The 26207-nt window shown below is 33.4% G+C and overlaps 3 protein-coding genes across 10 annotated transcripts in view; 1 reads left to right on the top strand and 2 right to left on the bottom strand.

Moving 5' to 3' along the window:
• Window positions 1-261: 261 nt before the first annotated feature.
• Window positions 262-3974, top strand: Lst8 (MTOR associated protein, LST8). 2 transcript variants are annotated; one of them, XM_074124668.1, is made up of 7 exons: window positions 262-403; window positions 584-635; window positions 793-955; window positions 1026-1176; window positions 2163-2362; window positions 2456-2598; window positions 3599-3974. In XM_074124668.1, exons 1-7 carry the CDS (start codon window positions 278-280, stop codon window positions 3724-3726), a joined length of 963 nt encoding a protein of 320 aa, XP_073980769.1. In that variant the 5' UTR covers window positions 262-277; the 3' UTR covers window positions 3727-3974. The 2 variants fall into 2 exon arrangements, with proteins under 2 accessions (XP_073980769.1, XP_073980770.1); XM_074124669.1 differs by having other exon boundaries at window positions 266-403; window positions 587-635.
• An 807-nt stretch (window positions 3975-4781) lies between these two features.
• On the bottom strand, window positions 4782-6613 carry PIG-U (phosphatidylinositol glycan anchor biosynthesis class U). The gene has a single exon (XM_074124667.1). The coding sequence runs from the start codon at window positions 6373-6375 to the stop codon at window positions 5068-5070; it is 1308 nt and encodes a 435-aa protein (XP_073980768.1). The 5' UTR covers window positions 6376-6613; the 3' UTR covers window positions 4782-5067.
• Window positions 6614-8471: 1858 nt separating this feature from the next.
• Np (serine protease notopleural) overlaps window positions 8472-26207 on the bottom strand; it is a 58670-nt gene continuing 40934 nt past the window's right edge. For all 7 annotated transcript variants that reach the window (XM_074124662.1, XM_074124657.1, XM_074124663.1 and 4 more), the window contains 9 exons: window positions 22053-22215; window positions 16944-17513; window positions 15734-16471; window positions 14956-15429; window positions 12948-13024; window positions 11277-11377; window positions 10051-10319; window positions 9695-9849; window positions 8472-8812 (listed from right to left, as the gene is read on the bottom strand). In XM_074124662.1, the coding sequence (XP_073980763.1) occupies window positions 8651-8812; window positions 9695-9849; window positions 10051-10319; window positions 11277-11377; window positions 12948-13024; window positions 14956-15429; window positions 15734-16471; window positions 16944-17513; window positions 22053-22146 (2640 nt within the window). In that variant the 5' untranslated portion in view covers window positions 22147-22215 and the 3' untranslated portion in view covers window positions 8472-8650. The remainder of the gene's footprint in view (window positions 8813-9694; window positions 9850-10050; window positions 10320-11276; window positions 11378-12947; window positions 13025-14955; window positions 15430-15733; window positions 16472-16943; window positions 17514-22052; window positions 22216-26207) is intronic.

Below are 26207 nucleotides of genomic sequence, written 5' to 3'. Positions count from 1 at the left end.
TTTTGGTTATAAGTATAACCTTTCTTTGTTATGTTTCACGTTGTTTACATGTATGTTGTCTGGCTGTAACCAGTGGCATTTGTATTTAAACTTGTCCTGACGAGGTAATAGATAAATCTTTTTTCTAAACATAATTTTTTTTTTCTGACTAAGATTGAATAAATGCACTTTCGTGTATGTCTTTCCTTCCTCAGTAAATGGTGACTGATTTGAGTATTCATATAGCTGAAATAGAAGAACCTTTCCTAATTGTGATTGAGTGTATATATTTTAAAACATGACCAATTCTGCTGGTAATCTTTCGGATGAAGTGATATTAGCTACTGGTGGTTATGATCATACTATTAAACTTTGGCAATTAAATGATGGCGTTTGTAAACATACAGCTCAACATACTGATTCAGTATCCTTTATTTATATTGTTTTGTGTTTTTCGTTTAATATGCTGCACTTAATAGCATGGCTTTTATTGTAGAAAATAATTAGGTGATGATGAGTTATACTTTTCCAGTGTAATCGATATTGGTTTGAGTGTCAATTTTTTTCCGTACCTTTCAAAAATCATCCTTAACTTTAACTTCAGCAGGTTAATGCTTTGGCAATTACTCCTAATAAACAACTCCTTGCAGCTGCAGGTAACTCTTTCAGTAATTAAATATTTAAAAAAAAAGAAGAAGCTATTATTTAATTTTCTCACAATACAGTAAAGTTGGAGTCACAAATAGCTGTCTTATTTTCAAAATTAAAAAATTGTTGAAACAAGCTTGATTTTTTCAAAAATTATTGTTAAAGGACATCAGCATATACGAATGTATGATTTAATAACTAGTAACCCAAATCCAGTAATAAATTATGAAGGAGTTAACAAAAATGTTAGCGGAGTTGGTTTCCAAGGAGACGGAAAGTGGATGTATACTGGCGGTGAAGATTGCAGTGCACGTATTTGGGATTTGAGGTAAAACGCAGACATTTATTTACAAGTGTATATATTCTTTAATAATAATTAGTTGATTTCTGTTTTAAAGGGCCAAAAATTTACAATGCCAAAGAATTTTTCAAGTAACAGCTCCTGTCAATTGTGTTTGGTTACATCCAAATCAATATGAACTCATTGTAGGCGATCAGAGTGGTGTAATTCATCTATGGGATCTTAAGACTGATCACAATGAACAGCTTGTAAGTATCTAGTGTTGGATTTACTATTTTTCTAAAAATAGTAGGCCATAGGATGAAAATGTTTCATTCAACTTAGTAATTATGAATTCAATAAAATGTGAAAAGGTCGCCTTCAACCTTCAAGGTCTATTGTGGCTCTTACTAGTCAGGCGAATCTCTATGGCACCGCCTTCAGTCCCAGATGTCTAAAGTAATTCCAGACACTGAGAATTACTGAGAGAGTTTCAGGGAGGGTGTGTCCCCGAGCATCTAGTATCTTCCCAGGTCACTAAATCTTCCTTAAATGATGGCATTGCATTGTGTAGTGGAGTTTTCTCCTCCCGCAGTATCTGCCGGTTGCTATCAAATTCTATACCCAGCTACCTCAGGTGCCCTGTTAGGAGATCTAAAGGTTTACAAAATATATGTTTTTTCATGCTGAGGCACACCTCGGATATGTCGTGGTTTTAATTACCAAGACAGATCTTCGCCAGATAGGAAGGCTGGTCCTCAGCGTACTTCTGCAGACCTCTTCAACCCTCTGGTTTACCAAATAAGGTGTCGAGCATGAGGGTTTGAACATACTTTACTATTGATTTCTTACTTTAAATTTTTCCAACAAATAAATTAACTACATGCGGAACTCTTTCTTGGGATCTTCCACTTATGTATTTCTACACTCATAACCATTACACCAAACACGACCCCCACATTTGCGACATTAATAAAAAAAAAAGTTGTGGTTTATGTCCAGATAACCCTTCTTAAAAATCTCGCTGTCTCACAGAGATATCCAATCTAATAGCAATAACACCACTTAATACTGTCATCTTTAACACATGAGTTCTGTATAAATAAGTTGCACCTACTTGTGTTAAGCGTACGATTAATGTCTACTTCTCAAATGACTCACTACTTCAAGTTAGTGAGGCGCTACTAAATTAAATTATTCTTCCAATTGAAGAAACCCAAACACAATTAACATTTGATTTCAAAAATCGTTGCAGATACCAGAATCAGAATCTTCAATACAATCACTTTCCATTGATCCTGATGGGACGATGATGGCAGCAGTTAATAACAAAGGTAATTGTTACATATGGTCGTTAACCAGTACAATTGGTGAACCCACTAAGCTGAAACCTCGTCACAAGATACCTGCCCACAGAAGATATGCTTTGAAGTGTAAATTGAGTCCGGATTCAAAGTTAGAATAAGTTATTTTTATTTTCGCTCTATTTTATATTATAAGTATACTAAATAAATTTAAATGGCAAGTCAATTTTAATATTATTTAAAGGTATTTAGTTACTTGTTCGGCCGACCAATCAGCCAGAGTCTGGGAAACTGATAACTTTACATTGGTACAAGAATTGAAACTTGATTCACAAAGATGGGTCTGGGATGTTGCCTTCAGCGCAGATTCAAAATATGTGATTACAGGTAGACCATTTGAGTGTGTGTTAATATATATATATATACATGTTTATTAATCAAAATATATATATATACATGTTTATTAATCAAACCAGAGCGAATGGAAAGCTAGTTGAAAGATTAGTTATTAAGTATATTTATATAGATTAAATAAATGTCGAAACTTCAGAGAGAATAAACTTTTTAGAGATATTCTGGGGCAACTGTGACATCACACTTCCTTCAACAAAAACATATTTTAAGAAACATTTATAATGCAGCCATCTTTTTTTGTTAAAAATCGAATTTTAAAGAAATATTTAGTTATGTAAATGTCGACAACAGAATGAGTATTCATATGAGTTTTCTTTTTGATTTTTCTTATTTAAATTTGATTTGAAACATTCAAGTATCTCCCTCCTCTAAAACCAGAAGTGAAAAATTTGTGAGATACTCGCGGCTTTTTTTATTGCAAATTTTACAATTTAAAATTACAAATTTTCAGTAAAACTGTAGTGATTGTATAATTTCAGGGGCGGGGCTTTGAATTAAAAGATTTTTATGGTTTCTGAATAGCTCATAAGTATGGAGTATCATAAGTACTACTTACTTTCCTTAACTTTACGGCCGTCAAACAAAAAGAGCTCACAGATATGCCAGAAACGAAATTTCAAGTAAGTTATAGACTTGGATGAGCTACGTAAATTTTCCGACTTATGAAAAAATTGTCCGTGTCAACTTTTCGAAAAAAAAAACGTAGAAAAACGCTTTCGTGAAGTCACTCGAGGAGTTGGATTAACAGAAACAAAAATATATTTATACCTTATTAAAAAGTTCGACACTGTGGGATACACAGTTCAGATGCAACGCTAAAAACCTTTTTTTTCATACTCAGGAGATCATTAACTATTAGAAAAGGTTGTTTTAATTGAATGTAAAGCTGTTAAGTTTCAATCAAATGGTAATTTCATGCAATTTAAGTTTACCTTATCAGTTATATGTAATGAAGTATCATTATATTTTCTAGCTTCTTCTGATGGTGTAGCCAGATTATGGAACTTGGAGAATGGTACCATCGAAAGAGAATATACTGGACACCAGAAACCTATCACAGCTCTAGCTTATTCAGATATCCCAGCAAAAGTTGAAAGTTAGCGCAATTTTTTGAAAAATGATAGAATGTATTTTGCCTAAATCAACTGTACATATTATTATATATTACCATTTGCTGAATCCCCATTATTCCATGAATGCTTCTTTTGTAAAAGTACAGTTCTTTTGTTAAGTAACTGTCATTGTTGTTTAAGTTCCTAATTTATATTTTAAGGATTTAATAAAATTTTATATTTATTATTAAATGTATTCTGTATAATATAATTTACTTTTCTTTGGAAAAACAAAAAGTAATTGTTATTGATTACCTGATATTCCTACCTTGAATTAAAAAAATCATTTAACAACTATAATTATGCTAGTCCTGGTCGTCTAGCTTGTCAACGCACGTCGGGTGCGAAAAGGGCGTCACATGCCGGGTTGGATATAATCCTTAACTTTACTACTGTTCACCTTGTAGTTGAAAGATGAACGAAAAGATATATACGCGGAATATCTAGAAAGAAAGAGAGAGAGAGCATAGGAGTCCAGAGATAGAAATATTATACATTAAAATTAGGTAAAAATATTGTGATCCAATCCACAATCAAACTCTTATTTGTATCGGAATTTACTTGCGGATAAACGACAGGCTTTCCAGGAAGTACTCTCAAGAGAAAGAGGAAGAAATCAGAGCAAAGTTCTAGAGATACTTCCAAGTACTGAAACAAATCTGGCTAGGCAATTAAGCCCGCTAAGGATCAGTCTTACCTCATTCAGAGCAAACTCAATGCATGCTGAAGGTCTTCTCCACGAAGCATAGTTGAGTCGAGAGCAGGAGCAGACGCTGACACACCTTCCAACAAACTATGATTTTGTCGCTTCAAGGAGATTTGGATATCTGGTCAGTTACCGAGTAGGTGGATGGATATAGGAGGATATATTCTAAAAAAATATGTCAATTTAGTAGCCTGATGTAAGATGAGTCTCTCGCCATTAAGAAGCACAATAAAGTTACAGAGCACTTGTGCTAATACATCTATTCCTACAAACATACAATTAATATATAAATATGTAAACTTGTTGAAGCATTAATGATCTCAGAGTAACTGAAGGAATTTAAAAAATAAAAAAATGTATTTACATTCTATTTAGCGTATCGATTAAATTTTATAGATGCTACAGAATAAAAAAATTAGCTGCATTTACATATATTTGTTTGGTATACATGAATGGAAAACGTTAAGATTACAAAATCAGAGTCTCATTTCGTCTATTACCAATACAATACTGAACTTCCGAATTGCTATTGTATACAAATGAAAATGATTTATTTACAATTGAATTAACACCACTTCACTTTGTCAGTTCTTCAAGTAAACAAAATCATTAATTTTGCAAAAGTTATTCCAGCAAAAGCTTCATTTTATTTTTATCCTCAATGTTGATAATCCCTTTTACTAAAGTAAATTCTCTTTTTATATAAGCAAATAGAACATCTGTTATAAGGAATATTTGCGCAGTAGCAAAAGCTAATGTGACACCAAAATAAAAATTTGCATTAGCTGAACGTGAATATATCCAAAGATGCCAAACAGTTGGTCCAAGTACTGAGGTAATTACTAATGAACAAAGTATAATAAAGCTTTGTTGCATATCTGGAACCACAGCTTTACTATTGTAAAGATGTTTCCACATTGGTAAGAGCGACAGGTAGAACCCAACATCACCCAAACATGGATATGACTTGAAAACGGCAATCAATGCTGTAAGACTTGTTGCTAATAACATTGGATTAGAATGAAATCGTAAACTTAATGGTGCTAAATAAAGTAGTGTAGCGTTCAACTGAAATGAAAATATAAAAAGCAAACGAAAATGTTCAAACATTTCTGTAAAAAAATACCAAAACAAACCAATATTTGGTCTTAAATCAGGTACAGTTAAGATAACTACATAAACTGAATTTAAAAATGCCCAATCTCCAACAATTAAATAGGATATATAGAAAATGATTGATATTGCTAAAAGAAATGAGGATAAGGTTAACAAAACTGAAACAATTGTACTGCGATCCCGTCTAGCTAAATAGATACACACTGGCGCTAATAAAACAACTGTATAAAATGACTGGTAAACTGTTAAGGCTAATGCCACACATGATGGTATTCTGTAACCTTTTATCATGCTTAGAAATAAGCACGATAAACATAAATTGCCAAATGTAGTTGTTGTAAAACCTACACAATTTACAATATTATATGGATTAAAGAGATAAGCAGAGAGTACATAAAGTGGCGCAAGCTTGAAATCATTTTCACTGAGCAACAGTTCAGTAACACCTTCCGCGTATGTTGCTTTTTCTTCTATCTGCTTAGTTTCCATTTCTTTCATGTATAATTTCGCAGTCAAATAAAGAATAACACCGGTCATTATATCACACAAAATAAACATTATACCAATTACTGAGGGAAAATACGTAATCATTATGTTAAACGTCCACAATGCAATTGGTGTTTCATGAAAAACATCCCCTGCATACGGGCTTATTCCATGTTGATATAGAGAAACTCCTTCAGTTATTCTCTTCCAAGAGTTTAACAATGTAGATACTTCCACTCTATTGGCTATTGTCTGTCTATGGCTGGAGATCATAAGCGCCAGTCGAATAATAGAGGCAACCCCAAGTTGAATATATACTGCTTTGGACATTGTTTTTGAGTTTGGTTTTTGTCAAGATTCTACATTCATTTTGATTCCATGAATTTTAACCTCTTCAAAAAATAAACATTAGATGAAACCTAATGATTATGTTTTTTAAAAGTATAAAAACACCTACACCCTTGAGGCTTCATAAGCGCTTTTTACAAATTATTGACGACTGATCACTTATTTCAAAATGCAAACGCGCACACTAAACACCTCTACCAGCAAACCGACACCGAGGAAGGTTACAATGCAACCTTACACCCATCTGCCTGACAATGCGCATGCGCAAAATTTACCTTGTTTAATATTGTTTCTGCGTAATTTTGAATTTATTTTTAAAAACTGAACTTCTTTTTTTAATTTGTTTTATTTTAACGCTCATCAAAATTAGCACCTTCTCAAAGAAAATTTAAAAAAATTAATTATTAAACGTCGCATTAAAGTGAGCATTTTAAACAATCTAAAATGCAAAAATTATAATCTATTCAATTGAAAATAGCGTATTAATAATCGGCATTGAAATGAAAATTTACTAAATGAAATAGATAAGCTGTAGAAGTTCCTGGAAAAAGAAAAATATTCGTGTATCACGCGTGTACGAGTTTGAATCCGGGGCCTCTTGCGAACTAACATGTCCACTTAGCCAATCCTTCTGTAAAAATTCTAATAAAAACCTTCGGGACAGTCTAACTTAAATACCTTTAAAAACGTACATTGCAGTTATATGTTGATATTTCGCATGTTATCAGTGTAAATGAAGTAAAATAAAAGATGTTATAGGTTGTAATTGTCAGGAAACAGACACTCCTTTACAATCTACAATGTGGAGAACTTAACTAAGATGTTTAGTGTCTTTCTATAACCTGATGTTGACAGAAGTAGCTGTTTGAAGGTAGTAAAAATGCCAGTTGCTCTAAAGGGCTGGTTGTTTAAATCAGTTGGAGCTCGCTTTTACCATTTGCTCCTTGGTTTATTGTAATTTTTTACTAACCATTATTATAAATTCAGCTCGCTTTGTATCTATGTATGTTGGTATGCATAAATTTCTTTTTTTTTGTGGGCATTACTCTCTGATCTTTCTGCATTGGTCGCCGTCCTGCAGACTGCTCAGGTCACAGTGCAGACGCACCTTCTCTCGCAATTTTTTTTTTAAACTGTCGAAACTCTTACAGTCCCATTAGCCCTCGAGCTATCATCCCTCCACCTGCACTTTTTTCGTGCTCCATTCTCTTCAGTTTCCCTCATATTATTCATTACTCATACAAGTTTCGGAGATAATTCATTATTCCTTTCTTTATTACATTCCCCTTTCTTTTAACGGACCATAAGTTTTCCTCCATACTTTCCTTTCCTAAAATTGAGTAATTCTTATCTTCTCAATCAGCTCTCACTTGTATGAATCTTGTCAAACATTGTTTACCACCTCTATATCCTATCTTCTATTTCTGCATTATAAAAAATTATCAATGTAAAATAAGGTTAAAAATAATGAGAAAAACTTGTATTTATAAAATAAATAATTTATTGTTAAACGTTTCTCTATCTTTTATTTTTATCACACAACCACGAGTCATACGCTAAATAAATATTTACACTTTTATATATATATTTATTTATTTAAGGGCAACAACTAAGGTCCTTTGCACTTTTTTTTAATTGACACCAACTTTTTTTTTTTTTAAATCTCTATTTGTTCTTTTCTATAATAAATAAATAAGTTACGTATAAATTAAACAAACAAAAAAAATAAATAAATAGAAAAATGTGTGCTTTACATTTTTACATCCCTAAAGTTTGATTGGTAAAAAAGACAATTGAAACTAAAATATTTGAGAACAATCAAACTGTAAGAATATAAAAGTTCTAAACAGCTGTATTAAAAATAAAAAAATTAACGCACACATTTTTGGGTGGTCGGATATAAATAAGTTTGGTTTAAAAAAAAAACAGTTGCATCGTTTTTATTTAAAAAATTGCGTCCTCTTACTTTTTTTTTTTAGAAAAAAAATATATATTAACAATATTTACAAAAAAATATCACAAGTCATCGATGTTTTTTTTTTTTTTTTTTTTTTTTTTTTTAAATACAAGAACCCTACCTTAACTTCAGAAAGCAGGTTGCCACTTTTTCAACAGTATGATAGTTTTCAGGCCATCTGCTAGTAACTGAACGTTCAGCATATTTAGTTTTTTTACTCTTTTAGGTTTTTTTTTAGGAGAGTTTAAATTGCACAAATCCATTGTTTTCTTCATTAAGTAACACCAGAGATCGGGTATATTAAAATTGTAAAATTTGATTGATCCAATGTCTGAATTGAGAAATTCTTGTATAGACTCCAGGTTGATTCGGTTCAGCACAGCCGATACCCCATGAAATAACACCAGCCAGTAGCCACCGTCTATCTGGTCTTTGGATAACCATTGGGCCTCCAGAATCGCCCTTTAAGAAAAAGAAAAAAACAATTCTCTATCTACTTAAAACAACATTTGATGTTACAACTTTGGCCTTGTATTTCACAAATGTAAAAAGAAATATTTATTTGGTCTAAACGGACATTTCTAGTGTAAAATAAAAGTAGAAAACATATCCGATAACAATACTTTCATCTTTCACTAGAAAGAAATGTAAATCTTAAAATATAATTATAAAAAAAAAAGGAAAGTATTACCAACTGCACCACCTGTAAAGGCTATGTTCAAAGAAACTTAAGTGCCTACATCATCTTAAAATGTCTGTATGAGGAGGAGGATTTACAACATATAATAATGATATGTCCACGTTTTGTAGTAGAAAAGAAACGAATGTTTGACCGACATATACAGATATTTAGATGCACCATTTCGCTACGAAGATATAATATTCCCCACCAACATCTATGTGCTTAAATCTATAGCAGAGCTAGCAATGAAATATGAATGTATTTAAAAGTTACAGCCGATTAGAATGAATGCAAGAAAATGATTAGATAAGGATTACGTGATTTTAATTTAGGTTAAGCTATAAGGATGGCAGGAATATAGAGTACTGATCCATCCATTAGCTGTAGTTTATGTATTGTAGAGGGATGAATGTGTGAAGCGAATGTATCTATAAATTAGAATGGAGAGTGAGTGATATTCTAGTGATAAGCACCTAGACGATGCTGGCTGTATGGCGAAAGCCAATGCAAAAAATAATAATAATAATAGTGTCTGTAAATAAGTTTAAAAAAAAACTACCTTAACGACACATACAAGTACGAGAATTTCCACGAAAAATAAATATAACAGAACCAAAGTTTAGTTAATAAAGTAAACGCGATTTAAGTAAAATTTTATATACCTCACAAGAATCAAAACCTCCCTTTTTCCATCCTGCGCAAATAAATATCTCGGGTATGTGTTCAATATAACCAGCAGCTCTGTACATTGTCTCACACAGAGTGTTGTTGATCACTGGTACAGACACTTCCTGAAGTATGCTGGGAAGTGGTCCATCTGAATCAATAATTATTGTTTTTTTAATCATGACACATTAAACTTGAAGAGAACAATTAAATAAATTAAACTATAAGCAAATCAATAATCAAACTTTTAGTAAAAAATATTATTTTTAATTTTTCTGAGAGTTTTTTTTTAAAAACCTTTTTTTACTTTACTTCATTTTTTTTTTAGTTGAATATTTTGCACACTATTTACCTTCATATAATCTTCCCCATCCAGTTACGAAAGCTAAAGAACCGACAAAATTCGTATCATCTTCCGGCACACATACTGGAATGATGTTGGGCTGGAACGTAACTGGTTCGTAGAATCTTAGTAATGCTAGATCGTATTCAAATGTACGTGGATCGAATTGTGGATGAGATGCAACGATTTGTACTCTTCTCTCTTGATAGCCATACGGTTCTTCTTCTGTAGAGAGGTCGTGTTCACCCAGTCTTAGCAATAAATCACTTGGCGGCACGCTATGAAGCAAAGGGGGAAAAAAAGAAACTAATATAAAAATTCAGCGCAAAAAAATAAAATAAAATAAAAGAAGTATAATCAGTGAAATGTTTCCATTAATAAGATAAGATATCAAACGTGCCAAACTTTTAATATTTCCTTTTCAGGCAAACAAATTGATTTTAATTAAAAGTAGAACACTAGATGATGACCAAAAGACTAATGAAATAGTGATGAACTCAAAGCTGAAATTGTCTTGCACGACAATCAGAAAGAACAAGCAGGAATCACTAGGTGATTGGTACAAATCTTGGGCCCTATTGTACAAAGAATAGTTCCCAGCCGATCAATTCACATTAAGAGTAGAGAATATGACCGCATTTCCTTTAGTTTCCAGTCTGGATTGGCCAAAAAGTTACCACGACTGTTCACTGTCATTCTTGAATCATCACAGACCGAAAGGCAGCTGAAAATATTGAGCGTATCAGCAGGGAAGCATAATGACAATGACGGGCGTATATAATATATCCTTGATAATATATCTTGATTATTATATTAAGAATCCCAATCACCAAACAGACCTATTTAACGCTTCTCTGAAATTTTTACAGAGGTTTTATAAAAACGTCTATCTATAACTTAGCACTTCAGCTTTGGACTTTTTGGCCAATCCAGACTGGAAACTAAAGGAAATGCGGTCATATTCTCTACTCTTAATGTCAATTGATCGGCTGGGAACATATTCTTTGTACAATAGGGCCCAAGATTTGTACCGAATCACATGGTGATTCCTGCTTGTCCTTCCTGATTGTCGTGCAAGCTTAGTAATCAGCACTTTATTTTAATATTTGTTCTGTTTCTATCATATTCGTTCCACAGTGGATGAACTGTGCCAAAAAAAAAAGTGCTCTAAATATCTAATATTATAAATATATAAATGAGAGATTACCTAAATATATACAAATGTGAGTACTTACTTTTCTACGCAATGCGCGGCAGTGATAGCCCAATTTTCATTAAGCAGAGCAGCCCCACATTTATGTAAATAGGTGGATGTTCGCCACTGTCTCAGTGAAATCTATAAAGAAAAATAAAAAAACTATTTCACAAAAGTCATTAATATTGTATGAAGATGATTCAATTGGAAACCTTGTCTCATTCCTTTACGACCTTGTTCATCCAATAATGGCTTGATAAAATGGAGGAAAATACGTAACTCAGGTAATAGATGTGCACCCACTGCAATAAACAGCAAGACCACCTGCTGTAGAGGGTTGACGTAGCCATTAACATGAGATGAATTTACATGTCCAAGAAAGGTTGGGCAATTAGATATAAAGTAAGAAATTGGGACAAAAATGAGAACCTCTATCATTGAAGATGGTTGAATCCGCTAGCAATGATACGGCACAAGAATTTTGCCGAAGTTGTAGATAAATGGCATAAATGAACACTGGCATTTTATCGATCAAATCTTAAGGACATAAATCTATTCAGAAGTAATCCCGGCCTTTATTGGGTTGAAAGAAACACAATAACTGAAAGATTATCTATTCATAAGGCATTAAAGAAAAATAAATAAATAAAAATAAAATAACGACTACTGTGATGTATCTAATTTTGAACTATCTGCTACACTTGTATAAGGCCTGTACAAATAGAATAGAAAAGAAATTTATTATTCTGGGACAATTGTCCCCTAAGAATAAATACAGGAACAAATAGAGGCCTTAACAGTTTGGCCTATGATTAAGCAGAAAATAAATAAATAAATAAGTATTTACAAAAAGTGAAAATAAAAATAACAGCAGAAATTAAGGAAATAAATTAAAACAATTAGAATTTCGGAGGAAGCTGAATATAAAGGAGATAACTGAATAGACGGGATTTAAAGATAGATAGGGTAGGAGCATGGCGGACAGATGAAGGCAAGGAGTTCCAGAGAAAGGTAGCACGTATAAGGAAGGACTTGTCAAAGGATGAGGTACGGTGAGAGGGAATATAGAGATCAGATGAGCGAGATCTGGTATTACGGGAATGGATCGAGGACTTAAACTTAAGGAGTTGAAAAATATAGGAAGGCCTTTGAGACTGGATGACTTGAAACAGGAAAGAAGCCAAAAAATATTGGCGGCGATAGACAGGAAAAAGCCACTTCAACTCATCGTAGCAGTGCGAAATGCGAAATAATGTTGTGTATGGTCATTTCTTGTTGTTAGTTGGCTTAAAATGAATTTTGTGCGATTACTGCATCTAATCTCATCATCGTGATCTACATTAATCATTAATATTCATCATTTTTCAAATGTTAAACACTACACAATTTATTCCCCACCAGAATTCGTACTTGAACGACTTTTTTTTTTAGACGTAACGTTTGTTCAGGCCTATCATATTGTTTTGAAACTTTTCCTCAGTATAACATCGATGCTACGTCATGCTTCTTGAAACAGCTGAATATGTATAAAAAAAAAAAGAGTGTCAACTATCATACTAATACAAAATTTTACGCTTCAAGTATACATAATTTTGAAAAAAAATTGATAAGAGAAAATAGTGAATGTTCAAAATCACATTGTTTTGTTAGTTTTTGTTATTCATCAGAAATAATTCAATCAAAAAACCAAAGAAAGGGATACAGCTCTTACCTGCCAAGGCCACTTTCCAAAACCACTAACTTGTCCACCGACGATCCTAGCCTCCGGATAGAGCCGGCGGCCGCACACTGAAAGCAGAAAAAAGGTAGCGTTAAACGTTACCATCACATACTCTTAATATGAAACGGCTAACTTCACCATCTAAAAATCCCCTACTACTACTACTTAAAAAAAAAGAAAAGAAAAGTAAGAAATTAAAAAAAGAAAACATATATATATACACATATAATCGCCTACACTTGTGTTATGCTTGCCTACACACAAGACACAGATACATTCTACGACACAGTCTACTACACAGTCTACGACCTCTGCGAACTTCAATAGACATACTACCTGTTTAACATTCCATCAGTCAATTGCAATGACTAAGTCCTGTCAGATTGTTTTTATTCATTACTCATTTAAATGAAAGAAAAATATTCCTTTTTCTTATTATTGTAGTTTTTCTTATTCTTTAGTGAGAAGACATATTCTTATTTAAAATTTTAGAGCTCAAGTTCTCACCCGGAAATACATATTTTGAAAACTCTTCTGAGTCAACAAATTGATTTTTAGAACTAGACTGTGTACATACCAGACAGAAAGTTAACACGATCCTTGAATTAGAATCACTTTTCTCTTTCTTTTTGCACGAAAAAGCTCTACATTTCGGAAACTTACAAAGCACACACACGTGTAGAGGAAAACTTTTATTTGAAATATTTTTACAAGTAAATTCGAATAACCAATTTTCTGTATAAAAGCTTTGTATGGATTGGTTTCATTTAAGGTGGCATTTTACTCGTATTAAATTAAACCATGTTACGATGTATATCAGTGAAAATTAAGTATGTTTCTAAATTCCCAGTTAGAAGAAATCACTTAAACAGGAAATGTGAAATGTTGATTTTAAACTGATGATGCAACTCATTACTAGATCGAAACTTTTCTGATGTAAAAAGCAAGTTAACATACTCTAACAGACTACACACCTAACAGTGTCTTCTGTTTTTGTACTTTTTTTTTTTTTTTCTTACACTCCGACTATACAGCTGTAGCTGTTCGCATTATAAAAGAAAAGATGGCAGGATTGTCAAATGACCGAAAAGAAGGTGTCAAGGTCAGTATAGATAAAGGTCCCTCTCCTCCTCTCACCTACTTAAACTTCTCCAACTTGTACATTAGTCATTGCGGTTCCACTGAAACTGAAATATAGATACTAATCTTGTCATTTCTTGGGTTAGTACACTTTCAAGGTTTTTTATTATTATTATTATTATTAGTTCGTTCATGTAACTTATTAAAATGGCCGAAGTGTATTTTTAAATTTATATTCTTTGAAGGCCTAAATGTCAGTTTTGGCAAATTATTAGTTTGATAGTTACTCACGTTCTGTTTTCAAACAATATATGAAAACAGAACGTCTTTTAAATTAATTAGTATCACTTTACCTCCTTCTAATCCTACATAAATATGTCTGGTTTAATAAATTCTCTCTAAATAACTTACATTTTCACTTATCCAATTTCCCAAATTAATAATTTGATGGTTCTAGAATATTTTGTAGGGCTGGGGACAATTTGAGGCCGCTTCCAACAGTATGAAGTTTATTCTGGCTCTATCGCGAGTTATCTGAGCTATTTCAAGTGAGCTAATAATGTCCGTAGAAAGTAGGTTAAACAAAACTGATTAAAAAAAACGAAATGCGATTTTAAATAATGAAGTTAGCACCATTTTCAACTCCCAGTACATTATGTACGAATCTAATATTCTAAATCTTAACAAATTGAAAAAAATAAAGGCGTTACCATTTAAAAAAATTTGTCTATCTTCAAAGAGACCAGAAACAAAGAAGGCATGCACATTAATTGGGACGTCCCAATTGATTGGACTCAATGTAAATTCTATTCGATTATCTGTTCAATTTTGGGAAACTAAATTTATAACTAGGGAGCAAAATTTCCACCTTTATTTTTTACGATCTTATATATTAATATTTGAAATATTAATGGATTACCTTCTTTAAAATTTGTCATATTGAAGGAATCCACCTCATTGCTATCAGGAAGAGGTGTTGTGGACGACGAAGTGTTGTTAACAACAGTTGTTAGATCTGCCGCAATAGATGGCCCCAAGGTGCTAGCAGTAGTTTGGACTGCAGGTTTGCCAGCCGCGCCGGTGGTGCTACCTGGCGGTCTAAGTGTACTCACAGGCAACAGAGCACTGGTACTGCTAGAGCTATCTATCGGCCGATGTGTAGCACTAGATGTTGATTCCGGTCGTTGAGCAGTGGTCGTTGTGGGTCGTCCACTTGTTGTGTTGTTTGTAGTCAAAGGACTACTACTGCTGATGCTGGGATAGTACCCAGATGTACTGGAAATAGAACCTGTAGTACCCAGTGATGGACGCGCTGTACTAGAGACAGTTATTGCTAAAGTTGTTTGAGTGGTTGTTGTACTTGGTACTATTGGTTTCTTCGTGCTCGGCTTATCTGGGAAACACAATGTTATAATTAATCGCATTAAAGATATAAAAATAAAAATCTGGCTACCGTATCATTACGAAATGGAAAGAGACACCAGTATAAAGCTTAAGATCTTTTTTTTTCTGGTCCCTCTTTGAGGCATTGTAATTTCTTCAAAATGCTAAACTCGGCCATATTTCACACAAATAATTTTAATGCGCGAAATAACTAGAGCACTTTATCTGATTAATTAGAAAATTAAACACTAAAACTTTGACTAATATTAATAAAATTAAAATAAAAACTAAGAGATTTAATAAATCAGGCTCACCAGTAGTAATGGTTGTTGTAGGTTCATGAGTAGTCACGGAGACTGCTACCCAGGTTGTTGAAGGAGGTTTACTGACTTCCACCGTTGTAGATACACTAGGCTGAGTTGTAGACGGAGTAGGCCTTACTACTGAGACTGTTGTAGGCTTCGTTGGCTTAGAAACCGGTGGTGGTTTAGGTTTTACACTAGGCTTTGCAGTGCTGACTGGATATGGTTTTACTGTGCTTAATTGAGGTTTTGCAGAACTAGGTTTGTAGACACTTGGCTGAGAAGGTTTATGAGTAGTTGGTTTTGGTTTTCCAGTAACAGGTTTAACGCCAACGGTTGACAATGGCTTGACCGTAGTTGACAGTGGTTTTACTTGTGGTTTTTGTGATGTTTGTGGTTTTTGTGGTGATATTTGTGGTTTGGCTATGGGTTTTGTGGATGAATTTGTAGTAGAAGGTCTTAATGGCAATGACGTCTGAGGTTTAATTGGATTTGGTTTTACTGTGGTACTTATATGAGGTTTAATTGGAAGTGGTTTTACTGTGGTACTTATCTGAGGTTTGACAGGAACATACGATGGTTTACTGGTAGATGGATGAGGCGGTCTAATGGTGCTTATTTGTGGTTTACTTGCTGATGTTGGTTTAGATGATGATATAGAAGAAGTTGTAGAGGACGGATTGCTACTGCTGGATATTGAAGGCAACTTAGTTGCCAAAGTTGTTGGTGCATGAGTCGAAGGTAAAGACACTGTAATTTAAAAAAAAAAAAAAATTAATTACTTAATATAAACACTACATTTATACTCAGGATCTAGCCTTGAGAGGCAGAAAGAGGGTGGCTGCCCAAGGCCTCACAATATTACATGCAAGATCCAATCGTTCCAATCTTTGCCAAATAGCTAAGGCTTTTTACTTTGATTCTAACTCTACCTTGTGCCGAAATCTCCTTGTTCCCTATGTTTCTGAAACTGCAAGATTCCGCTACGTCAAGTTCCACATTTCGTAGTTAGGTGACGTTTATTTTTAGAAAAGGGCAGAAATTAAAATATATTAAATCCTGAGCATCGATTGTGATGGAAGCTAAATTTAAAAAATTCCAACAGAAGCGAAGATTGCTCGGAATACTGCCGACAACATGCCTTGTTTGACTAATCCACAAACTCACCAACTTCTTATTATTAATATTAAAATCTTCAAATTAATTAAATAAAATTACATACCTGGGGTAGGTCTTTTGGAAGGCAGAGGCTGAGGTTTATAAGGTTTATTTTCTTCCAATGTGGTCCAAGTGACGAGTGTAGGGCCAACAGTTGTAGGTTTATGGGTGGAAGGTCTAGAAGTTGTAGTAGCAATTGTTGCATACGAACTAACCGACGGCTTTATTGGACTAGATGGTTTCACTGATGGTGAAATCAGATGCGTTGTGCTTGGTCTTGATGAAGTCGAAGCAGAACCTAGAGAAGGAACACCAGATGGTTTCTGCGTAATTGCTGGCCTAATTCTAGGCGTAGTAGTAGACAGTGTGGTACTACTGGGTGAAGTAGATGTATTTGATCCGTAGGCTGGACGGATTTCCTCTTCCATCAATGAATTATCTTCGATTAGCGGCGGTACAATGTCCAAAACATCCTCTTCTGGCACTTTACAACAACTACCAAAGTAGAATCTATCAATGCAGGTGCCCAGATGTGTACCATTTAGTTTGGCGCATGAAAAAGCAAACATGCAGGTGCCTTGTTCTCCAGTTCTTCGGCTCACGCATGGTAAATGGCGGATGTTACGACCAATATCTGAAAAAAAAAAAAAAAATTAAATATATAGTAAAAACTTTGTGAAATGCACTAACAAAAAACAAATCTGGATTCAGACTACATTACATTCACTAGGAAAATAAAGATCACCACCAGTAAAGTAGTTCTAAGTATAAGACGAAAACAAAGAGAGAATTCCAGATTATGGAGGTCATGTTCAAAGCTCTAAAAAGTAATTTTTCTTTTTCTTTTCCTTTCTTTTCTGTGACAATCGGACACTCCAAAAAAGAACTATAACAAACTATACTATAACAAACTATAACAAACTATAAAGAACTATAAAAACTTGAACAAGTAACTGGGCTCTATTCTTCCTTTTTAAACTCTGATTTTTTTTTTTTTACTTGTACTTTTTAAAATGTCACGTAAATAGATCTTTTCTTCTCGTCTGTCATGATGGATTATAACTTTATATGTAGGGCAACAAGTTAGGCTGAAGATGTTCTTTTTTAGGTGTTTTTTTTTTTATTGTAAGGTTGGTCACTTCTTCAACAACATTACCTCTTTATCATTGTATCAAAATCTTGGAAATAAAACTATTTCTTCGGAAGAATTTTTTAAGATTTATTATTCGTCCATGGGGAGCGAAACCCAAGGCTATCCAAAACCAATTTAAAGATCAACATAGTTACCCCAAAGAAAAACAATAACAGCCGCGACTGAAGGATGAAAATTCAGTCCCAGGCCAGAACCACTTAAGAACACAGCTGTACGTACTAATCGAGCTATAAACTTAAAATAATTGACCAAGCACCTTCACCGTCAGTCAATTCCTATCAAAGTTCCTAAACCTAAGCCACCTAACACCCTAAACTCCAAACAATTTGTCACTACAAACTCTTCGTGAGCCCTATTATGTAGAACTGTCTCCTTAAACTAACCAGAGAAAATAAACCAAGTCCATGAAAGACCCGACAGCATCTTACAATCAATCCCGACTTCAAAAAGATGAAGAAGTCACACCAACTTTACAATGTAAAATAACTAAGAAAAATATTATATTGTCAATAAGCCCTAAAGTTGACCTAGTCCCTAGGTCGAAAGTTCGGCAAAAATAAAAAAGTTTATGACTGGATTTGGCATTATTCTCTCTTCCTTGCTTTATTAATATCATTAAACCCATTTTCAATCGAGGTTAAATTTCCAAAATAATCTACTACTTACGATTTGCATGGGAAAAAGTTAATTGAATTTTTTTTTATTTCACCTCAAATAAAAATGCTAAAATATATTTTATTTTCAGCATTTTACGCAGTAGCATGCTAGCTAATTTCCCTTGAGCCATCCTCGTCAGATGAACAAACTAGCATTACAGAGAAGCTCTTGGAAAAGACCAGCGAAATGACGAAAAGAAGTAAAGACATGCGCGCTTAAGTCTGGGCCCTACTCCTGAAGCAGACAAAAAAAAAAAAAAATCCTTCAACCTGTAACGAAATGAGATTATTTATAGAACTACCTAAACACCGCGTTGTAATTGCAGATTCTTCGTTTGCACATTGAGTGGACAGGGAATTCTGATCTCTTCACTCCTGGATACCTGCACAGATTACAGGATCTGGTTGCCAACCAGTCTTTAATTGACTGCCCATAGCCGGTTAGCAGCAATGGCTGGGGCTGGCGTAGGACTCAGAAAGCTTTCTGAACACCTTATTTATCCCAAACGAATAAATCGAAGCCTAATCTCGTGATAGTATTTTATCTATTCCATCCCGACTTGGCCGTTCTAGAGTGTTACCACCGTGGTTCATTCCTCCGATGTTTAAGAAAGCACTTAAAGTAATAGCAAACACAAAGCTAAAAACTGTTTTTCATATTCAAGAAACCTCAAAACAGATACTTTATGAAAATAACTTCGATGTTTTAATGTAACAGAGGAAGTGATGTAATAGAGAGGGACGGAGGGTGAAAGAGAGAGACATAAAGCCACGATATAAACGGTCTCAGATCTATAAGACGAGAATAATGTCGTACAAAAACTGAATTTAAAAAAAAAACTTCTTAATTCATAAAAAATACTCAACTGTGCTCTATAAACTAATGGAAGAGACAATCAGTAGGTAAAATTGGATGGAAAAGATAAGGAAATAGAGGGAAGAAACATGGTAAAGCTTTAAAAGATAAGAATTACTTTGATAAGAGTTGTGATAAAATAGGTTTGTCACAGCAGGGCAAAAATAACAATAAAAATTTGACTTACATTTGTTATTCTACGAAATAGACATAAAACCAAAGAATTCGACCACGATGCATCCTTTATTTCTATAGAATTTAAAAAAAAAGAAGAAGAAGAAAAAAAGGTTGTACTCTTGCCAAGAATTCTTTCAAAGATTCTTAAGGAATGTGTAGCTTTAAGAAAATCATAGGAGTTAGTTCTTCTAACTAATAATTCAATGAATTATTATTTCTAGTTAACTGATTTTGTCCAAAATTTTATATTTTACAGTTGCTCGTCCTGGTGGAACCTAAGTAAATATCCAATTCTGCAATTTTATTTTAAGACGGTCACACACACAGAAAAGTGAAAGTGATGCAGAGAGAAATTTAATAATAAGAATATTGCATTTTATTTTTACATTTATTCTATAACTTAACTTCTATTTTACTGCAATCATGCAATTCATGTATTCATACATTTAACATTACTTCTTAAAAAACAAACTGAAAATTTCTTCAATTAAGTAAAAACTAACAACAATCAATTATATATATATATATATAGTCCTGAAAGGTTTGGAATTTTCCTTAAGTTCATTCCTTGGATACTAACTTAGTGGCCCCTCCTCTAACTGGCAGACAACCGTGACCCGAATAGATGGATACCGTTAACTTTGAGAATCTGAATGAGAGTGTCTTCTCCCTTTCCACTGAGAAAACCCTCGGTTTTTTTGGTTTTGTTTTTATAAAGATCTCCCAACTCATCTTATTATCGGAAGGATATATAGAGTTCAATTGTTCTTGTTTTCGATAAAATATGTTTCGATAAAAAAAAATCGAAAATTTTTGTAAACAAAAATTATTAACTAATGTAGCTCGCTCATTGTAGATCAAATTTATTGTGTCCCCCTGTTTTGTTTTTTAAATAAAAACAAAATTAATGTCAGCAGTGAAAGTACCATGTTCAATGGTTGAAGCAAAAAGTGATACTTTTGACTGACTTTGACAAAAACTTTTATATATATATATATATATATAAAGATGATTTCGAAATAGAAATCGGAGCATCAATTTTAATATCCTGCGATTTTTATTGTTTCACACTCTTCTAGTCAAGGAAGTGTTTTCATCAGACTAATTTCAAAATTGAATTTTCGTCGGAGATTCATGTTTGATGTACACACAAAATGTTCGTTTAAAAGAATCATATCTCAAAGAAAAATAAAGAACAACGACAGCTTAGCTTTGCTTGATATCCTTTTTGTATTGTAATCGTTTCAGAAACTAAGCACTTCCTGTAGAGCGAAGTGGACTAGCATTTCTTTTGAGATCTTGACGTCCCTGCGGGCATCCTAACCTAACACACAATGCGAAAACCTTCCCACTCAAACATAAAATCTGGAGAGATATAGTTATCGTGTGATTTGGTAAGCCCGATTCTAGATCTAGGGAGTTTGTTCATCCTGCAATGATGGCTGAACGTCACGTCACAGGAATGACTGTGCCATGAACAGAGAGAGAGAGAGAGAGAGAGAGAGAGAGAGAGAGAGAGAGAGAGAGAGAGAGAGAGAGAGAGAGAGAGAGAGAGAGCCTCCTCCTAATTGCTGAACTGCCCATGAACCTGAGGAGGTTCCCAGAGTAGTTACCTTACTTTGTAGAGAAATATTTCCTAACTAGAATGCCTATGGTCTTTGATTTATGAGACAAAATTCTTGCAGAGTATTTAACGAGGCCTTTCAACATGTATTAAAACCAACTGTATCCCCAAAAGCCGGCTTTTTAGGACTAGCGTTTTTTTATCTGACATAGAACGATATTGAAGTACACACAAACCATAAATCTGAAGGAAGAAGATTATTTGTAATTAACCCGCAACTTATCTAAATTAAGACCTCTTTTTTCTTGAACAGAGCAAGTTACATCATTCTTACTCTTCATGTTACCACCAGACATGTGTTTGTATAAATTCAATTTAACAATGTTAATTGCTTCACTAGTGTCTTATGCTCACTCTATCCTCTGTTTTCTTGAAAAATATTTCTTTTTCTTTGCTGCTTAATCACTGAGTTATTATTTATACTTCATACTATGTATTTTCGTTATATCAATCTGTTTAATTTATCTTTTATGGTACAAATAAAACCAAGTTCATTATGTCTTATACTTTTTCTAAATAAATTTGTTAGAATGTTTTGTTTTTTTCTCACTTTATTATATGTAAACTTCCATTCTTGACCTAATCCATATTTATCAGGGAGTGATTATCCCCATTTGGAAGTAACTAAGGAGACTATATGACGGTTATAGACATAAGAAGCAGACCAACAAGTAAAAGTATTGTTATTATTAATTATATAAACTCACTCTGTGGATTTCGGAGTGGTGTAGTCTCGAGACGAGATATTGCGCAAAACAGTACCAATATTAGACATATTCCATGGTGATGGTAGTGGTTCATGGTTCCTCGAGGAGAACAGACTCTCCATAAGATACCTTGGCTTCCGCTTCACCCTTGTTCTTCCTGCATCTGGGAACATAAATTACAATATTAGTACTTTAATGAAAAAATTACTAGGATAGAAATATTTAATTTAAATATAAACCATAGAAATGTACTTTTCTGGTGAGAAAATTCCATTAAATTATGGCGCATATTGAGACGTTTATGTCGCATATGACTCAAACTGGCACCAAACGCCATGACCTGAACTTCTCTTGCACGTCGCACTGTGATGTTCATATTTAGACTGTTGTAAAACCGATCGCAAACCGTTCTAAACTATTAATTTTAATTAAAATATTAATAATTAGTAACACCGCTGCGGCCTCTAGCAAAGTGGCGTCGTGTCACCAAATGTACCATTGCCTTAGTTTTCATTGATTAAAAAACCGATAAAGAACTGAGTCCTGCCATTCGCGTTCAAATGTGCGTCTAGACTGAACAGCATGCCATCATGTTTTCCCCACAGAACGATGAAAATGAAAATTTGTGACGTAGAAAGTGAAAATTTTCTTTTCTACATAACATGTGTGATTATAGTTAGTAAGTAATTATCATTACGTGAATTACTCTCCTTACCATTTATCAGATCAATTTACAGTTTGTTTTTTCTACGCGCAGCCACTTCTACGATTCAATAACAGAATCATTTCAGGACAAAAACCATTATACAAATAGTCTCTTTTCTTCAAAAGATATGGAGAACATTGTTGAGAATTATGGTTTCAGAATACTACACAACTTAATCCGACAATCGTCAGAGCATCCTTAAGATGGATTTTTACGCTAAATACATCTACGTCTACTTCAGTAAGAAATCAATATCTATTACTTCCTATTCCCCAGTCCACCGATCCCGAGACCTCCACCAACCATCTTACTACACCATTCTGTTCTCTCAACGATGCGGCGGTCTTTCGTTGGCGCCCAATGACACATATTTCTTCTTATTAAGGTATCCTTACGATTATACAGCTTCGACTAGCATTTCCAATAATCAGCTGACAATGATTCATGTTATAATAATACCAAAAAAGCTAAGTATTTTAATTAGGTACTAAAACAAAATATCAAAAAAAATTAAATTCAAAAAAATGAATACTTTCTATTTTTAAAAGCATCGATTTTTTTTCTAGTTTTTCAATCAAATATGAATTTCGTTGGGGTGGTTCGTGATATCCAATTTTTATTTTCTCTTACCAGGTAAGGAAAGTAGTACTCTGGTGGTGCCAACTTTCTGATTTCGAGTCATCCATTGGAACCTAAGTTTTGAGGCCCCCTTTGCCCAATTCAATTATCATGAAAACAAGGCGGCAGTTGTTTATCCTATTTAGCATCGATCATTTTATCATTAAATTCAATCAGATTTAAACATAAACAAACACGGAATAATACAGCGAAAAGAAAAATCAATAATTATTAAAGAAATAAATTCAACGAGATATATGGAGAATGTTTATCTTTAAAGGGGGAAAAAAACAAGAAGAGACAACATACACAAACAACACTTGGTAGGTGTGATAGAGTTCCGTTAGAGGGCACACTGACATACTTGTTGCGCTCACCACTATACAGAGGGCACTACCACCTTATCTTGTGAGTGTATGTGTGTTCGGGACAGCGAAAAAGACAATCAACACCCAATACAAACAAGTATCTAAAGAAATACGAATACCAATCACAGACAGATAGACAGTCAGGCACCAATAATATATCAGAAATGAAACCATCATCCATCAAGCTCTTGTTCTTTATTGGTGTACAAAAAAAACAAACATATAAAGGTCGTATTCTACTTTGGCGCCACCTTTCTATTCTTTCTAAATGTCCCTTCATAATATGGATATAAAAATAAATGAATAAATAAATAAAAACGCCCATATATTTTCGAATTTGGCCAGCCTGGAGAAAGTGGTACCTTAAATTCCATTTTTGGTTTAGTCGCAAACATGTGGGACTGTAAACTACCCACTTCTGGAATGTTTGCCTTCATATTTCAGTAACTAATATCTCTGTCTTTATAAGTTATACTTCAAAACTAATAAAGTTGTAACTAACTGAAGGCACTTTAATTTTATATTACTATTTGCGTTATAGTTCGTTCATTCAACCACTTAAACCACACTCTCTAGACAAAAACCTTCCGCAAAGAAAATAAATTATAGAAAATTTCCACATTTGTATAACACAATTACCTTTAATTTTCTTTAGAAGGTAAGTTAAGCAGGTCTTTATGCAGGTGCAGCAGCTCGAAGTGGTACTAAATTCATCTCTTCCCTACAGCCCAATAAGTATAAGTAAAAAAAAAAAAAATGGTCTAAACATGTTTTTAGCAGCCATAACATTTCCGCAAGTATCCCTGGACCATCATCCGAATAAGGCTCAGGTTCTCGCAAAGCGCGAAGAAAATTATGAAGCGTTGGTTTTACAAGTAATATATAACAATAACCCAATCCATGAGCAGGTAAGTGAAAAGCAAGAAAAGAACCTGGTACCAGAAAAGAAAGCCGTAAGGTCACATTTTGAAGAAATCAAATTTCTGTGCAGTCAGAGAACGCACCAGATAGTTCAAAAAACCGTCGTTCAATGATTACGATGGTATCCAAAGCAGAATATCCATAGAAAAACTTCTATGAAATCTTTTTTCAGAGGTCAATAACGCGTTATGCAGTTTTATTATGAGCATTCTTGCATTTGATATATCACAACGGATATGCTCGATGCTTGTAGAAAATTAAAGACTACAAAATGGAAATAACCCATGAAGAGGCCACATAACGGCCCATAAATAATTACCAACAAGTTTACTTCCACAAAATTACGAAGTACTGACAACTAAATGGCTGTATGTAAATTAAAAGATTAAGTTAGTGTGCACCAACTAAGCTGTAAAAAACCATCAAGATTTACAATTGAACAATTTTAATACTATCCTCTTTTACTAAATGATTATCCCTCAAAAGAAATTTTAAGGAAACATAATAAAACGCAAAAAAAATATAATATTTAGAATAACGATAAATAAAAAATGAATGTGGGTCCCACATATTATTAACTTTAACAAACCTATGCATAATTACTAAGCTTCTCTGGCTTAATAATTGACTTAATTATAATAACTTTCATTTTTCTTCTCTAAAAAAATATCATTTAACAAAAATAAAATAAAGATAATAATTTTATGATATTCATTTTTGACGAATCATTATCTCTAATAGAAAAGTTTGTGCTCACGAATTTCACCACGATCGCCGCCCGGTTAATGCAAAGACTACAAATCTGTTGGTTCAATTTCCAGTCTTGGCTTTGGAATTTATTTAATTAAAATTTTTTAGCTAAATACTTCTACGACTCCTAATTGGGAGTTTAACGAAAAGGTGGGGGGGATAACACAGATTTAAAAAAAAAGTTTTAGGACTTCAGAAGTGTAGTGTACATCAAGTTTAACGTTCAAATCCAAGGCACCGTTTTTGAGAAAAACTATAAAAACAATTAAAAATAATAATTTACAATTAAATTCCTTAATAAGAAAAAAAAATATCAAATTTTCTAAGCTTTTCTGAGATTGTAAAAGGTTTTCTATTTATGAACAAATAAACCTGGAAAAAGATAGCTAGTCTTATGTCATAATTCCTATTTCTTCTATTAACATAAAAAAAAAAATCACGTTTCATAATAAAATCATAATTCATAATAGAATTGTTTGTATTGTGATGGTGGCCACAAACTTATTTGTGTCTCCAGGAAACTAACATTCAACAAACAAACGAGGTACTGGTTGGTTTTCAGGTATGCTGATCACCACAAACTTGGAACATATAAACCCAATTTGTAGAAAACCATTTTTACAACTTACTAATGAGTTCAAAAATAAATATTTCTAGGAAACCTTAATTTTTTTTTTTTTTAAAAAAAAGTCTGCATGAATGCATACCTTTCTCTTATCGACGGAGAAGAGTAAATTCCACTAGAATTTAGAAATGCTCTAAAATACCTCTCACTTTTCTGTCAGATTTTCG

This window comes from Rhodnius prolixus, unplaced genomic scaffold, assembly GCF_049639745.1.
Source record: "Rhodnius prolixus isolate KJV_2025 unplaced genomic scaffold, Rpr scaffold_3, whole genome shotgun sequence".
Classification (NCBI taxonomy): domain Eukaryota; kingdom Metazoa; phylum Arthropoda; class Insecta; order Hemiptera; family Reduviidae; genus Rhodnius; species Rhodnius prolixus.
This window is presented reverse-complemented; position numbering and strand designations above follow the sequence as displayed.

Excerpts from the sequence above, each read along its gene's own strand:
- Lst8 (XM_074124668.1), top strand. The coding sequence starts at position 278 with ATGACCAATTCTGCTGGTAATCTTTCGGATGAAGTGATATTAGCTACT. Across the intron at positions 404-583 it reads CAGCTCAACATACTGATTCA|CAGGTTAATGCTTTGGCAAT; the intron begins GTATCCTTTATT and ends CTTTAACTTCAG. Across the intron at positions 2,599-3,598 it reads TTCAAAATATGTGATTACAG|CTTCTTCTGATGGTGTAGCC; the intron begins GTAGACCATTTG and ends TATATTTTCTAG.
- PIG-U (XM_074124667.1), bottom strand. The coding sequence starts at position 6,375 with ATGTCCAAAGCAGTATATATTCAACTTGGGGTTGCCTCTATTATTCGA.